General features: G+C 41.2%; 1 protein-coding gene across 1 annotated transcript in view; it reads right to left on the bottom strand.

The window, feature by feature from the left end:
* The window catches only part of ppp2r5b (protein phosphatase 2, regulatory subunit B', beta), a 41,853-nt gene that overhangs the window by 17,749 nt on the left and 5,331 nt on the right, over window positions 1–18,773 (bottom strand). Inside the window, exons 2-3 of the mRNA XM_084344251.1 lie at window positions 2,630–2,826; window positions 904–1,005 (exon numbers count right to left, since the gene is read on the bottom strand). Of these exons, the coding sequence (XP_084200377.1) occupies window positions 904–1,005; window positions 2,630–2,826 (299 nt within the window). The remainder of the gene's footprint in view (window positions 1–903; window positions 1,006–2,629; window positions 2,827–18,773) is intronic.

Here is an 18,773-nt window from a genome sequence, read left to right as displayed (position 1 = left end):
TGAAAATGCATCTTCATGCTAAACGAAGCTAACAGGCTGCAGGCTGTGGATTAATACTGCCTGGACACATATGAGAGTGGTATCAATCTTCTCATCTAAGTCTCAGCAAGAAGGGAGAAGATGTGCTATTGCAAACTATTTATTTTAAAGTTGCTGGCATAATAACTCCATCAAAAGGCAGAAGGAGGCGAGTTGTTGGAAAAGTCTGAGCCCAGAAGTCTCAAAAGTTGACATCAGAAAACTTGCTCATATGCTTTACATACGCTTTACACCAACTGAGCAGGAAAGGGAGAAAAGATGTTTCATGAGCCAGTTTGGACTTCACGCTTACGTTTTGACTCATCTCTTCCTGAAGGTGCAAAAGTGACTGTATTACCACGCCCAAATGTCATCTGGGCAAACATCACAAGTTTATTTATGAGATGTGACTTCCTTCTTTGTGAGAGCTTCACAGTTTGTGATTCACAGTGATAAAAGTACAGGTAGGTACATGACAGGTCGTACATTTTTATGCTTTAAATAGCGGATTTAACCGGTCTAACAGACTTCAGGCTCAGGTACAGTAAGTTTATGTGCAGATAAGTGCTGAACGCTGCATTAACACCAACACCTGGTGGGAGATGTGTGCATTATGGCATTGTCGCCCCCCCCCAACACAGTATATAATATATATAGTCAGGCTCATTTTTCATGGTACTTACTGGCACTCATATGTGTTTTACTTTAATAACAAAGCATGTGCACCACAAAACAACAGTTTTTTTGGCAGAAAAATTACAAAGTCAACGCATTTTGCTGAAAAAATTGCCCTTTCCTCCCTTTACCCTCTGCATGTAATTATGTAAATCTTGAGAATATGGTCATTATTTTACCACAACATGCATTTGTGCATGTTTGATGTACCTGCAGATGCGGCCAGGAGGCTTCGAGTGTCGGCTCGTCTTCCTCAGGGTCAAACTCAGGATTCTCGCTGGGTGGGAGAGTCCTGAAGATATTTACCGAGATCTGGAAAAACGCAAACAAGGACGATGAGGGGAAGAGGGAAATGGGAATAGGAGGAGGAACGTGAGGAAGGAAATAGGAAGTGGAAAAGATGAAAAAGGGAAGTGGATACAAGAAGCAGATAAAGGGAGATGAGGGGAAAAGCAGGTCAGAGAGAAAAGTGAAATGGAAAGGGAAGGAGGTGGACGGGTAGAAAGAGAGATTAGAAATAACTACATGACATACGGTACATTCCTGTTAATGCTGTGGATATCCAGGGCTTTATTTCAGGACTGAAAGAAAACCGGGGGATGTACTGTACAGTAATAGTTTCAATTTCGCTGATTGAAATCTTGCTTCGTAACTGTCCTGGTGCAGTTCAGTCATAGTCATGACCGAGCGAAAACATCCTTTGACTCATTTCTAGACTTCATTGTGCTAATTTTTCAACATGATGCACATCACAGATTTGTGTCACTACACACAAAATTAGCTCTCCGGATAGATCCAGGATGAATAGCTGGTGTTATAAAACTAAAACTAAATTATTAAATCAAGCTTATAAAGTAGGTAAAACAGTTGGCAGTATTGCTCTACTTTACCTGACGACAACTGTCAATAATTAGGGGAAAATAATGGTAATTATGGTCTTGACTTACTTGACAACATGCTTAATTCTGCTGTTTGAGAATCAGGTATTAAGCCGTGCAACCTGACTGCTCGCTATGTCATGATTTATTCAGCAAATGCATCTCCACTGGCCATTTAGTGCTTAAACTATATTGCAAAAAGCAACTGTGGTAAATCCCAACGCTCCTATTCAGCATTATTTTCTTTTCCATTCGATCCTCCTATCCGTACTCCTGTTTGCGTTGGTAAATGTGTATCTCTTCCTTTCACATCACCATGTAAACCTCACTCAGATTTTGAAATACGCTGAATTGTCACGCCATGTCATGTCATGCTAATACGCTGAATTAAGATGATGAACATGGTAAACATTATATCTGTTTACATTCAGCATGTTAGCATGTTGATGTTAGCATTTAGCTGGGAGCACTGCTGTGGACTCTTATTATCTTTTTTTGGTGGCCACACATTAAAGCTCTCGCTCACTTTCCTTTCATCCCGTCCCTCTGTCCTATCAGCATTTTCCCATCCTCCTCTGGGCATAGCGATTCCATAACATAAGCTATATCCTCCCCTCGCTTTACCTTCTGTCCTCAATCCCCTCTTCCCTTTCCTCCTCTTCATCTCCTCTGGGACCTCTGGTGCTCTGCGATGGTGTCCACACATTTCCCACCACACTCCACTTTATCTTTCTTATCCCTCCCTCTCTTCCTTCGCCATCTGTGCAGCCTATTGCTACTTAGCACCCTTTGCAAATATCTTTCCTTTCCTTTCCTCGCCTCATCTATCCATCCCTCTCTTCCTTCCTCACCACCTTTTTGTTCATAGTCTCTCCAGAGGTCCTCAGCTGGATTTCACAATGTCTACCTTCTGTTTTTTCCTCCTTCATCCATCTTTCCGAGACTATATTCTTGAGCTTCCAGTTTACATTTTCTTACATTTTGATATCTGTCTTTCATTTATTTCCTTTCATCAATCCATCCAGCCCCTAACCTCCCCTCTCCGCCTCCCCTCCTACCATCTTTATAGCCTCTGGGTACAGAGGCTCTATGAGGACTCCTCTGCTTGTGGCCACGCTCTCCACCAGCTCGTTGAGGGCTGCACGTTTGATCTCCTTCCCCTTCAGGTCAGCAACGCAGTCGAGGAAATCAAACAGCACGCAGCACTGCTGCAGCTTCTTACAGAACAGGTCATGTAACTCTGCCACCGGGGCGTCTGCATCATTGACAGGTAGGGAGAAAGAAAGAGAGAGAGAAAGAGAAATGTTAGCCACAGAGGTTAAAGGACAAAAAAAAAGTGATGCAGCTCAGCCTAATCTGATGGCGTTTTCTGAAAGGCGCTTTGTGTTCGGTGGTGAATCGTCTGACGAGGTGGGAGAGTTGGAGGATACAGAGATGTATTCAACATGCTACATCTTCTCTCAAAGGTAATGAGGGAAAGAGAGCAGACTATTACTCTACAAACACATTTGTACACACACCCACACACACACGTCCACACACACCTCCCTCCAGAGGGCTGTGTTGTATCTCAGTCCTATTACCTGTCAGATTCGTTCTCAAGACCTGTTCGTCACAATGAAACAACCTGCTGCCGGCCGTCGGATTAAAACCCTGTACCTCCAAAAACACCACTCTTCACAGATGTAGAGAATACGGCTGATACCCGTGGATTACCGTAGACATAGTTTAAATTGATTCCCTGAGGGGGCATGGTTGTGCAACTTATCAGCTCAGCCTGTAAAGTATTATGCAAAAGTAAAAGTTAGAAGCTTTGACAGCAGCCAAATGGGAATGCTTGGCTCTTTTTTTGAGTAACCAGATGATGGATGACTCAATAGCTGAATGTAGCAGTGAAATATCCTGATTTTTTTTAGATTCCTATATTAGTGAGATGTATGTGAGGTTTGGTCTGAACGATAATATGCTGGTCTATATAGAGATAAATGATAAAATGCTGTACATATCACAGATAAAATCTGGTCTTCTTTACAAAGGTTTATGCAGGATTCCTAGTTTATTTTCATAAAAGTAGACCTATTGTGCTTGTTGAAATTGATTTTCCCCTGTTGTCTATGTTCTTGTGCATGTAAATGTCATGAAATTTAATGTTAATGTTAATGTTTATCAGGTAAAATGTCACCATGGTCACCATCTTAGTTTAGCATGCCTGCATGTGAACTTTGCTAATCACCAATAAATGCGAGGTTCAACTGAGGCTCATGGGAATGTCAGTTTTGAATTGGACAAATGGAAAATCTGACCTGACAATTGGCAGTATATGAAAAGTATAGGGATCACCAAAATGATTACAATTCATCCTCAGGCAGGCATGAATGTTTGTACCAGATTTCATGGTTATCCATTCAATAGTTATGCAGGCATTTCACATAAAACCCCCAACCCCAAACCCCTACAGCAGGGGATAGTGTCCTAACCCTGAACCTAAATCTAAGTTAGAGGGATTCATCCTCTGGAGACAAGAAATGTCAATATGAGATTTTACAGCAATTCACCCAATAGTTGTTGAGATATTTCAGTCTGGTACAAAGTGGTAGACCGACCGACAGTCTGATATCTCCATCCCTAGACCCCACGCTAACAGTGTGGCTAAAAAGAGGCAGCCCATTATGCACAATTCCTAATAGTATACTTGTAAGCTTGGTGCTTATTTAGTCGTCACTGGTGCCTGAGTGAATAAATAAAAGAGTGGGTGAACAAAAATAGAGACTAGTAAGCTTAGGGAGCCATGCCACGCTGAAAGAAAAAAAATGAAAAAGACACCGACTTCTGTGCCGCCCCAAAGAGAATAGTGGTCTCAGCCTGGCCCCTTATGTAGGCGTACCACATTTACCGGTTACTTAAAGTTGAACAAATAATCTCCCCTCTGTCAGAAGAGAACAATACAGCTTCACCAATGGCTGGGAAGCAGTCTAGACTACAGTAACTGTGCAGTTGGAAAGAGGATGATCCAAGGCTCACACACACACACACACACACACACACATACACAGCAGGAGCAGATTAGATTTAACCCTTCTTAACCCCCAGGTGGGAAACACAGGAGGGTTAAGGGGGGCTGACTGGAGCGCTTCCAATCCCCAGAACCCCCTCACCTCTTGTGGGCACACCAGGACCATCTGCTTCATTTGGCATGGAGCTGCACAACAATAGGAGGACTGCCCTTTGCTTGATGTGTCAAGGCACAAGACATTGTAAGAGGCCTTTTATTCTAGCAATTATGATCAACTGTGCTTTTTTATACTTAAGATGTTAAGTGTCATTATTCACCAGAGTATTTATTCAAAGTCTAAAGTTCCTGCTACAAAACTTAAATGCAAGATTGTGATTCCTAATTTTAAGGATATTATGTATATTTAGTTTAAATTGAACCCCTAATATTACATTTCTATTCAAGCAAAAGTCTCAGAACGTTTCCTTGTTATATGTCGACGACTGTGTGTTGTTTGTGCATAAAGCCTCAGAATACCAGAACTGTTCTTCTTCCTGTTTCTCAGTCCGTTGAACGATGATGACGTGACCTGCATAAACTTTCTCTGACTTTTCCGCAACTCTCCCTTTTGCCCGTTTTACATCTGGTGTTGACATCTGTGAGTCTGTCTGATGAGCTGTACTGAGCAGTCAGTTTGTTCTTGAACGGCAGCCATATCTCAGTGACTGGACAAACTTGCGACAGTCGAGTTCACACAGTTTTCTGACTATTTGTGACAGAAAAAACGAAAAGTGTGAAAAGTTTGAGAGGGGGAACTATTTCTTCTCACTTCACTTTGAGAAATAATGTGAGTCTAAATCTGCAAGGCAACTGCAAATCACTTCTGTATTTGAGGTTCTTGGCTGGTCTGAGATAACCGCAGCTTCATTCTTTTCATCTTCCTAACCCTTTATCGCCATTTCCTCCTTTCCTTTCTTTCTCGACCAATATATTTTCCTTTCCCTTGATTTCCTTTCTATCTCTTCCTCCTTCGTTCCTTTTCTCTTTTTTTGTTATCCCTACCTCTTGTTCTTCCTCTTTAGACAGACTGTGAAGGTGAAATCTAATCCATTTTTAATGGAGAGTAATTGTATGAAGATGTGCCGTGCTGGGACCGAGAAAAAAAAAAAAGAACAGAGCGAGGCGAAAAGACGATGGGAAGGAAAAAGGCATGTTATGTGTGTTTGGAAGACAGCGAGTGAGATAGGAGGTGAGAAAAATAGAGATAAGATGAAGGGAATGAAGAGACTTAGTGGGTCATGTGAGAGCAAGTGTGGGAGAGAGAGAGAGAGCGAATGAAAAGAAAATGAAAGGGCAAAAAAAAAAAAGACAGGAAGTGTAGGGAGATGACAGGCACAGACCAGAGTCACGGTACATATTCAAAGGCAAATCAAATGGGCTAAAGCTGTTTATTGGTTGTCAGTGTTGCTACTAGTCATCTTACAGGGTAGAAAATGCTCACAACTGGAAGAAAGCACAACCTCAGTGTACAACAAGGCAGTGAGGCGAGTGAATTTTATCTTTCCTTCGACTGTGCTATTATTCAGTCAACACAGGTCGCTCTAGACTCATTCATTCAAAGCGGCTTTTAATATCATGTCAGTGAAGCGATTATAATTTTAACTAAGATCTTAATCACAGGCGGTGAGGCATTTATGACTGAGCAATTTTCACGTTTCTGACAATCTAAATTGGTTCTCGTAACCAACAAGCCTCGCTGCGGCTATAAAATCCAAAATGCAACATTACATTTTAACATCTTTGTTTATTTCATCAGGAAAGTCCCTCGAGGTTAAAAACCCATATCGTTAACACGGCACACCATTACCAAAGTTGTATTACCAATTATAAAAGCATGGAAAACAAACAGTAAGAACAGCAAGCCTTGAAAACACAATGCAGCTTAAGCAATTACTCTTAATTCATTTTTTTTATAAACAGTTAGCTATGAGTACTAATACAAAATGCTTCCAGCTTTGTATTACTAGTTCTCTAATTTAACACCCCTCCATTCATTATCTAAGGAACTTACAGTTCTGCTTATTTTTCTTTTTAAAACTACGCTAATAAATATTTCCATATCAACACTGGATCCAAGCTTGTAGCACTGCCCCCAAGAGGCTAAAATAAAATCACTGATCCTTTAAAATAACTGTGAGCCTTTAAGAAACAGTTTTACAGCAGAAACCACTGATGAAGGCCAAAAACAAAAGACTTCTGACCTGTCAGCAAAATCGTGCATGTCAACTTACATTTAAAGCAAAATATCACATAACTACAATGTATAATGGGGTTTTAAATGTGCACATCAACACCGTTGCCTTGTAGCTGTCATAGAAGAGTAAAAGATGCTTTGCTGCAGGAGGAAAAGTAATGGGAGAAACCTCTGGTGAGGAAACTCAATGAGAGATTTCCCTATTCCACACATGGAGAGGCTGCAATAGAAGCTGTAGGTGGAGAAAGTTTCCACAATAGCAGAAAGTCCAATCCAAATATTTAATACTGTGACAAGTAAAAAAAAAAGTAGACAGGTAGAGACAGGTCACATTCTATGCAGTCTAGAAAACCTGGATCAGTTTAAATACTGCAGATACTGAGAGGTGCTGTATGATATCAAATAAATAATAATACACACAAATGAGGGGATGTTAAAATGCCAGACATTTGGTCGAATCTAATTAAAAATTCTCTTAACTAGCATGAGCTGGATCAGGTTAGCAGCCTACTCATATTTTAAAATATCAAATAACTTGATTCAATGTGTCATAAATATTCAAAGGTGATTAAAATTCCTCAGCAGAAACCCAAGGGAGGGAGACATCTGCTCAGTAGCTACTAGACTAAGACGCCTGTATCATGAAAATGAAACCAAAATAACAAAAATGGGCTGGTTCTGCCTCTTCAGCTTCCTAGTTGTTGTGGATTGTGGTTGTACTGGATTTGTCTTTATGCACATGGGACATTATCCAGTACACAAGATGAACTATACTTGATAGTTCAAGTGCACTAACAGAAGCTCCTGTCTCCCACTGAAATCACTGCTCCTGCAACGCCTCGTCAGCAGTCTCACCTTTAATTCTGTGACTTTGTGACATCACACTACATCACAGAGTCACACATTTGCATAAGTTTGGTAGTAAGAATTCATTTAGCACAGCTGATCTGTTGTTGTTAGCTGTGCTGGGTCGGGCGCAAGCTGACCAATCAGTGGAGACTGGGTTTGTCAGGCGGGCGGGCCTTAAAGAGACAGGAGGGTTTTTTTTAGTGCAAGTCATTACCTAAAAACAGCTGGGCACTGTAGTTTTTTTGGAAGCATGAGGACATAGTGCTTCTGTTGGGGACTATTGAAACACATTTGGTGCACAAGCGAGTCTTTGTAGCAGGACGGTGTATATATGGACTAATAATGGAATAAAGTGAAAGGCCTGATCAGGATTTGGCGACACAGACGATATACATTAGTAGCATTAATTTATTGATGATCAATATAAGAAAACGGGGAATAAGTACGCCTAGGAGGAAGAGACGATCCGACACACGCCGAAAGAGAAAAGACAGCATGTGACGTAGAGAAGATGTTGGCAGTGAGAGGAGGGAGAGGGGTGGATGCATTTGGTAAAATGAGCAGTAACGTATAAGACTGAGCAGTGCCAACCAGCCTGCAACGACATCAAAACACAAACACACAGACACACACACAGCTGCACAAATCTAAATATAGTCCTGCTGGAGAGAGGAGAGGAGAGGAGAGGAGAGGAGAGGAGAGGAGAGGAGGAAGAGTCTGGGGAGGAAACAGGAGGGAGGAGAGAGGGGAGAGGGAGAGGGTTAAAAGATGACATCATCCCCTTTCGTCCGCCCCCTGCTTCTCTCTCATCTTTCCATCACTAGGTACCTCCCTTCTCCACCTCCCCTCTCTTCACTCCCTCCATCTTTCCCTTCGTCTACTCCACCCATCAATCTCTCCGAGGCTTCTCCTTCATCTTCTTCTTCTTCTTCTTCTTCTTTTTTTTCCCCCACAAATGAGCAAGTACAGCTCTGGTCTTTAAATAACAGTTATTCTGTTTGGGGCTGTATGTGTGTGTGTGTGTGTGTCTGTGTGTGTGTGACAGAGAGAGACAGAATGAGAAGGAGGACAGCTTCTGTTTTAGTTTCCATGCAAGCCGCCTCTGCATCTCTGTCATTAGGCACACACACTCATGCTCAATGCACAGATACGGTGACGCAGAAAGGAAGAGAGGACGGGGAGGGAGGGGAAAGGGGAGAAGGAGACAGAAGGGATGATCGAGGCAGATAAAGAAGGAAAGCAAGTAAAAAAAAAAGACTGTTATAAATAGTCGAAGGCAGCCACAGCAGCTATCAAAAGTGAAGCACCATGCAGCGAAGTCAGGGCAGTATAAATATCACCTTAAGGGGTTTAGGTGCATCTCTAAATAATCTAATCCTCCTGATCCTCCTGATAGCACGTCCACGACATGACAAACGCCATGTCTGGGAAACCTATACAACACATTAACCATTATCCTGCTAATATACAGCCTGAGGGATGTTATCACATGTGATTGATAACCCTCTCATCAACCATCTTCAGATTTTTGAGTAAACAGCCATTTACCTGCGGAGAAAGGACAGGACAAATCATCCTGCTGCTTTAATTTAGAGCAGGAAATACTTGGTAGTTGTCACTCGCCGATGGTACCGAGAAATAGGTAATGAGATCAGAAGTAGGAATAAAAACAAGCACATTTTTGTACAGGTTTTCTCTCAGCTGAGGATGTTGTGTCTGTGTGTCTGTCAGCAGGAGATCGCACCAATTTTAGAACAATTATTCATGACATTTGGTGGACTGATTGGTCTGGAGCCAAGCAACAATTCGATATATTTAGATTTTTATTTAGATCTGGCATTTCCACGACTAGAATCACAAAAGGAGAGAACAGCTTCGAAATGTTTTCAGGGTCGAAAAATTCAATCTCACCTAAAATGATAGTTATGGTGTTTTTGGTGTGCAGTGTTGATGGAAGTCTGCGCTCTGTGGCTATGATATTTTCTTTGGAAAAGTGACAGTATCTATTTCTTTCTCAAGGTTTCGTTCATAGTGACAACCCCACACAGATTTATCACACTAGCTCCTGTGCCTGCCCAGCATCAAACAGCAGGCAGACAAATTTAGCGAGAAACTGATGAACAACTTAAGAGCCATATATTTCTCTGATGAGCTGGTGGAGAACAAAAACGGAGCAAAAAAAGAGTCAGCATGGGACTTATATTTGCTCGGTGGACAGAAACAAGATGAAGGCTAATGTTGTTCTGTGTCTGCTGGATGTGTACGTTAGGTACGACAACCATACGTGTCAATGTTGTGTTTACAGTTTGTTCTACAGCTCGAAAGTAGCCAAAAAACCCCATTAATTCAGCTCAAACTGTATCTGACAGTCTTCGTCAATTAATTGAAATTCTTCTGCACTTGACAGTGTATGTGACATCTGCCACTTTGCAAATGAAAACTGTGGCAAGTACAAAAAAAATTAACCTTGAACTGCATTCATCTTTTATAGATAATTTCGTTAAAGGTAGAGGTCGTGTCCCAAATCAACCACTCAGTCACTACCTAGGACGTCCTATATAGAGGACTATATCGTGAGGTCATTGGTCAAATGAAAAAACACCTTTAGACACTATATGAGTCTTTTTTCCCCCTCCAGCACAATGCATGATGGTATATAATGCTTGCTCTGATACATATCTTTTGATAATTCCCACTAAACTATCGGACGGTACCACAAAATAGCAAGCTCGCTAGACCAACTGAATTCCAAATCCTACGGGAGCTCGAGGGTCAAAATCTCTTTCACCTATAATTACAAGAATGATATCCTTAGACTCAGAGTTGATGGGGGTTTGTGGTTACTGGCAGGTTTCTAATAGATAGTAATTGACTATCATCTTTTCTGTCTATCTTCTAGGTAATAAAACACAATGAAATTCTGAGCATAAAACAAGTCTAATTATAATGATGGTTATGATCCTACACAAATTGAGATGGCTATCACCTAAAAAATATCAATGGTTGAAGCGAAGCTCATTACTGACTGATCATCAAAGTGACAGCTACTGTATCTGAAGACCTTTACATTGTGTTTTGATGGCAGTGGATTGCAGAAAGAAAAGACCCATTCTCTCTTTAACAAAGGAAGTGAGGGAAGGCTAAGTCATGGCAAAAGATTAAGTGGCGCGCTAAGCCCATCTTTAAATAATCCAATGATTCTAATAATACACATTTCCAACACACGGCATAATGAACGGAGAGCAGCTGGGTATCAGGCTGGAGTTCATACTGTATCTGTGCTCTGTTGCTTAATTTTTTGTCGCTTACGTTCCCTTTAATCATATGAATCACAATCTGTTAATGGGTTTCAAGTAGTATCAGTTAAACCACATCACAGTTTTTTGGGGCTACTGGACCTGATGTAAACACAAGTCGCAGAAATTTAGTAAACAAAAATGGTAGACGGTTATCCCAGCTGGAGACATCCTCCACATTTGATTTGCAGCTTTGTAACCCTCACTTGTTGAATAATAATCTGCTGTGTTTGCTGTGCAGCGTATGCATCATTTACGGTGCTGCTGCTTGTCACACACAGGGAAATGTGATAGATGAAAAAATAAATCTCACATTTTTCTCGCCCCGTGATTAAGCCTCGGCGTATTATTTAAAAGCCAGCTGTGATTCATTGCATGCATTTGCGCATATTTTCTGCTTTCAGCATCTCATCCCGTCTAAAAAAAAAAAATGATTTCCTTCGAGAGTGATTCACAACACGTCACCTCTGCATGTCCAGTATTTGATTTTCTTTGTTTGCTTAGCTATGCGCTGCCTCAAAAACACAAGAGCATATTTAATAGCGAGGACCTGCGAAGGTGAAGCTTGGAGTGATTCAAGCAGAGAGCTTATTTGCCGGAGCAGGGGCTGATTCCTTTAAGAACAAACTCTTTCTTCAGTGACACAGCAGCAGTTGTGTTTATTGCATCGCTAGCCATTTCATTACATCCTCTCCCCCTGCAATATCCTCTGCCTCCCTTTTTTTTCATGCTTTATCTCTCTGTCTCTCCTCCTCCCACTGTCCCCCCTCCACCTGTCAACTAAATGTTCAGTCATTTCCTCTTTCCTCATCTACTCCATTTCTTTCATCACCCCCATCACTTTCTCCCCCACTCTCCCTCTTAATTGATCTGAGACAGTCAGAGCAAAAACTACTCCATGCCTTCTGTAACCCAATACCAGGCCCATCCAGCTGGCCTCTCCCTTACACACACACACACACACACACACACACACACACACACACACACACACACACACACACACACACAGTCATTCAATCTCCTACTTACAATCTGTGTGAGAAGGTGACTGTTTTACAGTAAACAGCACATTTAGAACAGAGCTGGCCGTATATTTATTATTATAATGTGGACAAACAAATAGGAAAACAGACAAATATATCCTCCCGTGCAGGATAACGTACAACCTAAATTAGGTGAGGTTATGTTACATGTTGCATGTAATTTTTGACAAATACATTATGACATCGTGGCCTAAAAAAATGATAGAAATGACATGGGAGCAGGGAAATACAGCCGTGATATGCCGGTCAGAAGAAGCTATTTGTGGCAGTTATTACCAAATCAGTCATGTCTGCAGTGTTCCTCTGAGGCAACAAACAGTATACTACTACTTTTCTATTTGGACATTGTTACACAGTGTTCTAAGTAAGAGGTTTTGGTATTAAAGCCAGTTTGTGTCACTTTTAAAAGAAGAAATAATGTCCTCCTCTTGCAAGGAGAGGGTTTAGTTCATCAGCAATAAAGTGTTGCTCAATTCCACACACGCTAGGGTTTATGTGCTACATTTGGTGGCTAATGTTAGCTAATCTAATCCAACTTTAGATGCTTTGAATATTTCTGTGTAATACACATTACTCGATCATTTTGCTGACTTCTCTTTCAGGCAAACTTACATATTTTTGATTTAAAGGTGTTATTGATAACATTCAGCCACTCCATCTCCCCCTTCCATTGCATTCACATCACAACACCACTGTTATTTGAATCATCGGCTCCCTCAAGCGGTTGCCAGTTTGTGCTCTAGCTAAGAACAGCTAGCGTTAACAGCTAGCGTTTCTTCAATCAACTCAATTCAAAGGGGCTTTATCGACAAACCACCACACTGTCAAGGTTTGGATTTTTGGTTCGTCATTTCCTGTTTTGTAGTATTCATCCTCATGTGTCTTGTGACTCTCCACTTCCTGTCTTTGTCTTTCTCCGCCCTTTTTCTGTGTACACCTGTGTTTCATTTGTTCATTAGCCCATTAAGTCTCCTCCTTTTTTTGTATTACTTATTTTTCTTAGATTCTCCTTGTTGCTTTTTGTGCACTTTGCATTTTTGAGTTTGGACTTTGGATATCAGTTATTATTAAAGCTTGCTTTTTTGTTCTTTTACCTTCATGTCTCTGTGTGTCTTGCGTTCGGGTCCCTTTTTGCAAAAAACACAACGCAACCATCTGAAGTAAATAAGCAAATGTAGTCATAATCATAAACTAACTTAATAACTAACTAAATTTCTGGTTTTATTGCGCTTATCCATGTGGTTTGTCCTCGTGGTGTTGCCGTACCTAGCTGTCCAAGATGCTGGATGGGCTCACACATGTGCTACTCAAACTAGGTAGTGACAGAAACTCTGCACAGGTGGTTTTGTTGCTTTTCTACAAAATTTTGTGAAGACACTCCGGCTTGGGTCAGTGACTGAACTAGACAAAGCTAACCGCTAACACACTGGCCAGCCAAGAACGGTCAGTTACAACATGCTTGCTAACTGTTGGTTGCTAACTAACTGTAAGCTGGCATGGTCAGTCGCTAACAAGGACAATAAATACAGTTTATACAAGAGGCGACGAGCTTCTGTCAGTGTGCACATGTGAAGTTCAACTTGGTTGAACAATTTTAAAAGCTAATTTAAATGTTTTTATAGCAGTTGAGGTAAGAAAGCCAGAAGTTGTCAGACATTTGTGCAACAAGCATCCAAAAAAGTCAAACCTGTCCTGTTGTTTCCACTTAAAATACAGATGTTTACATCTAAAAGCTTACTTTACACTCTTTTTGCGCCTTTATAATGCTACAAAGCCATTTAAGGACAGCATGTCCTTGAAACGATACTCTTCCTTCACTCTGCTACATTTTGGTGGTCTTTAAGATTTCATAACGCGCATGTCTAATGGCATGTTTCCCTTCTAATCCTTTCATTGTTAGCGGTGAAAATGGCCCATTTTTTGGTACATTATGAAACACAAGAGGCTGTGTATTTTTATTCTTTGTCAGACAGCAGTGGGAGCATTTTAAATGCATTTCCGATTACGTCAGAGAATTGAATGATTGCGAAAGAACATGTTGACCTGTTAAACAGCATCCAGTGGGCTGATTAATGTTTAGATACAATACTGTAAGAAACCCTCGTTTCAAAACGATTGACTGCTTGTCGGCCTGCAATAGGGATCATGATTTCTGATTTTACGAGGGAGTACGGGCATATAAACTGAAAGGTCAAATGACTTTACCCAAAATAATTCTTCCTGTTATCTCACACTGGTTCGACTCACCATTTGTTTGTCTGTGCAACAAAGCCTGATTCAATTACATTGTCTGTAGTGCTCATCGTACATCTGCAGGGTGGCTTTTATGGACGCTTACATGCTAACGGCAACGAGCATGATTGGTTACGTGCAGGTACGGGAGATTCAACACTCTATGCTCACACCACATCCTTTAAGGCCTGACGTAGTTATTTGAAGCCACTCAGCGGCTCCTTGGAAAGCCACTACAGCTGGCAGCCACTGATGGAAACGTCAGAGACAGAAAGCATCATGCATGGCTACTTTGTCGTATGGATAGTTCTTCTGCATGGTTAAAGTATCAATTGGACATGCTGGTGCTAGTTTGCGCACTGAAGGGTGTTTGCATGCAACATCTATTAATTACTTGATGTGAGTGCTTTTCTATTAATGATTTTTATGTTCAGCTTTTCTGAGGATTCAGCACCCAGATAAGCACACTGGAGCTAAACGTGTTGATTTATTTTCCAAACAGCAATTAGGCCTGCTGCTGTTCTGCTGCTTTAACATTGGTGTGGGAGATAATAATAAACAACTAGCTATCAATCTTTGATGAAAAGAAATCCAACACCATATCTGACTGTAAGAAACAGCTGTGGTAAAAATTGGACGATAAAAAGTTTTGGCTTGATCCGCTGATGTTTTCCTGATCAGACACATTTTAGCTTTTCTTTTAACGAGGACGACAAATCAAGTGACAGAAAGCTTACAGGAATAGTTTTAGTGTGATCATCTTGTGACTTCCAAATACAGATACATGTTAAATGCCCTCATTTTAAATTTAGAAAATGAGGCCCATTGTGAAGGATGTCTTTCCTATGAAACGGCACACCATGATCTTTCTCACATATTAGGCCACCTGTCGTCTCAGACGAGGTCTATATGCCATTTACAGTCGAAAAATTCAACGTGAGCTTGGTAGAACTACTCAGCGGCGAAGGGAGGCAGAATGTGCCGCTGGGCCGAGCTGAGCAGAAAGTCTGTTTTTGTGCTTTTTGACTTGGAGCCCCTGCTGAGGTAGCTGCTGGCTGCAGCACTGTTCCACAAGATCTCGAGATAGACCAGAAAAGATCCCATGATCACCCTGCAAACACACACTCAGGCCGTCATATCTACTTGGTGCCTCAACCTACAACATCTGAGTTACATATTCATTGGTAATTATATTTCTATGCACCATGATAATATGTCAACCTGCAGTGAAAGTGTTATTCTATTAGAAGTGATGTAATTACATCTCTACTTACTCTGATTGATCATTGTTATATTTATACATTCCCAGATGCTTCTACTATGATGTCGCCGTGGTATTAATGTTTCTACCTGCTCTCATGACATTTACATTTAATAACAAAGTAGTGTTGATGCAATTTCTATCCTGGCTATGTAACGTGTTTTATCCCTCGAGTGGATACATTGTCACAGATACAGCCACACTGTGTACAATGTATTTTCACCTGGATGACTGGCCTGACAAAGCTGATCTCATCCTGCTTGTGATGTACTGATGAGTGCATATATAAGATGTATTAATGTGTGTTTTTCTCATCATCAGATGCGTTTTAACACCCAGAGTAGGAAGTGAACAGCAGAGGAAGAGGTGGAAAATGTAATAATTAACTACAGAGGCATCTGAAACCGAGCATATCTCAAGGTCAAAAGCAAGGAATCCAGTGCTGCCTTGTTTGCTAGCAGGATCAGAGACAGTTGGTTCAATAATCTTCTTGTTTTTAAATGAAAACTCGTCTTGAACCACATTTGTGCAAACTGTCTTTGGTGTGCCAGCAAGGCATAGGTCTTTATCAGAATTTGTTTATCTGCTGACGAGATGTTGGGCAGGAATGTGACCTTAGCCTAGTTAGCCTGCCAGCGACAGCACAAGACCCGTGACCGGGAAGCCTGACTGGTGTCTGGAGCCCCAGGGGAGAGCATCGCAGCTGGGGAGGAGCGCTGAGCTAAGAGCCTGCTCTCTAGTTAGACGGAGAGCTGCAGTGTAACTGTAGACATAAAGGACGACTAGGAGAGAGCCAAGGACCAACTCAATAATCAACTCTGATAAATCTGCAACAATGAACATCTTATATTATAAGCTATGAACCATTATGGATGTATAGATACATCTGTTTGGCAACTTTGTGCCATTATGAAAGCGAGGCTAACATCATGGCTGAATTTTATCAGCACTACAAAAGCACAACTTATACATGTTTTACTGAATATAATCTACTTGCTTGTGCAAACAATTAGCTTGAACTGTACAATCTGATGTGAGCATCATTATCTGAAGAAATGGAAACAGTAGCCAAAGGATAGCAACCAGTTAGCTCTACTGGGCTATACTCCAGAACCATTAACTCCCACCACCATCTTTACTGGACACCATCCTCAAGTATTGTATTATTTAATATGATGATTAAAGTGTAGAGAGACAGGAAACCAGGGGAATGCTTTGACTGAAAATGTCTGAAAACATGTTTGATGCCCATCTGGTGACTCTGTACCAGTGTGATAGCAGATATTAAAGATTTTAATTTGCCTTGGTCCCACAGAAACACTAAGTTGATTGAGAACCGGTGCCTCGCTGTGACTTAATCATCACTTCATTTGGGGCCCTGTCTGTTTCATTTTCAATTGCAGCGTTACTTACATTAACGCTCCATTTTTAACAGGCACATTTAAAGCATAAAAAAGAGAAAACACTTAACTGCTTATAATGATAAAGACAGTGATCAATCTCAATTTATAGTTTGTGGTTCTGTAAAGAACACAAATGCCTTAAGGCAGAAGGACGGGCAGTTGATAGAAGACTGTTTCCACATTCAAAGAGCCTTTAGAAGGCAGCTACACTTCATTAAAAGACCTTGAAGGAAAACTCACCATAAATTCTGTGTTAAAACAAGTATCCATTGGTATAGAGACAGAACCCATCCACTGCAACACAGGGCAACCACTTTGAAGTGTAGCACTGGTCCAAGAACACAATGTGGACACAATGGAAGGGGCCGAAATGCCTGTGCATCTGCATGTGTTTGCTGCAGGCCTGTAGCCAAACATGAATACACTGTAAAGGGGATTAAAGGAACCCTGTATCCTTCACCCTTCACCTCTGGATTCATTGGCTGCCTTGGTGGCCTTAGTGTTCCAGATCAGTTCAACGTTTACTGGAGCATCACAAGGATAGTAGCCTATAGTCATCTCACCTTAAGATCAACTTATAAACACTCATGTTATTATGATGTGACACTAAACCCCCAGAACATGGAAGGAAGGTCACTGTCTGGTTCTCTGACAGACGAGCAAGGTAGATGTTTCCTTACTGGATGAATTGACTTGTTTTTGTTCTTCCAAACTGCTATAAACCTGCCTGACACACTCAAACTACAACATGTCTTGTCATTCCAATTCCAATAAAGATATTTTGATACACTTCACACCATGTTGATGACAGACCTGCAAGGATGCAAGCTGTGACAGCATTGCACCCTGATCTAACTGATGCTATAGCATCTAGGCTAACCTCTTGAGAAGCTGCTACATGAGCCGCCATTCAGATAAATATTTGCTTCCCCTCGCTGGTCAACACATCAAAACCATGCTCGTAGAAGTCGTCTCTAGCTGCCAGTGGATCCACATGGGATGCTGATTGGTTCAACCCCAGTGTCTTCGGCCAAAAGCACATAGCTTGAAGCTTGGCAAGACGGATCACGTGACCATGTGATCTCTCAGCTTGCCTCGCAAGGTTAGACCAGAACCGATCAACTGAAAAAAAGCAGCCATGCCCTGAGTTGGTGACATTGAAGGTAAATCCACCTTCAGATACTCTGTTAGATAACAATTTCTAATGTTTAGTGCATTCCAGTCTGGAATCTGTGATAAAATGTTGCATCATGTCGCAACTTTCCAAATTGTTAGTAGTATTTGAGGTCTAAAAAAATGAGAGCCAACAGAGAAAAACCTCTGGTGCTCAAATTTAAAAAAGGAAAAATCTTTTTTAAGGACAATGTTTCACACCACTGATGACAGATCTGCAAAGATGCAAGCTGTGGCTGCACTGAATTATAATCTTTTGAGGCTGAGGATCAGTATGTCTGCTGCCTCTACGATGGATTTCTTCCTGTTTTGACTGTTGACATTGGTCCAAAATATTGTGGCTCCTGATCTGAGACCAATATTTCAAACGCCATGTTCACTTGTGGCAATTCTAGGCATTCCCTGCAGTCACACCATTGTAGCTGTGCTGACAATGTATATTTTTTGGGCTATGTCTGTAATACAGCATCAAACAACAAAACTGATCCATAAGAAAGCAATGTTGAAGCTGTTTCTTGACATTGTTCAAATGTTTCAAGGGGGATTTTACCTTTCATACCACGCTCCAGCTTGTTCTTCAGTCACATCTTCATAGTTATATGTATTTCCGTGTCTATCATGTCTCATATTCATCTTGAAACTGTGAGCCTGAATGAAGATTTGCTCAGGGCTTAAAACGAAAGAGATGTGCCGTTG

Source organism: Pagrus pagrus, assembly GCF_965226575.1.
Source record: "Pagrus pagrus genome assembly, chromosome: 22".
Taxonomy (NCBI): Eukaryota; Metazoa; Chordata; class Actinopteri; order Spariformes; family Sparidae; genus Pagrus; species Pagrus pagrus.
This window is presented reverse-complemented; position numbering and strand designations above follow the sequence as displayed.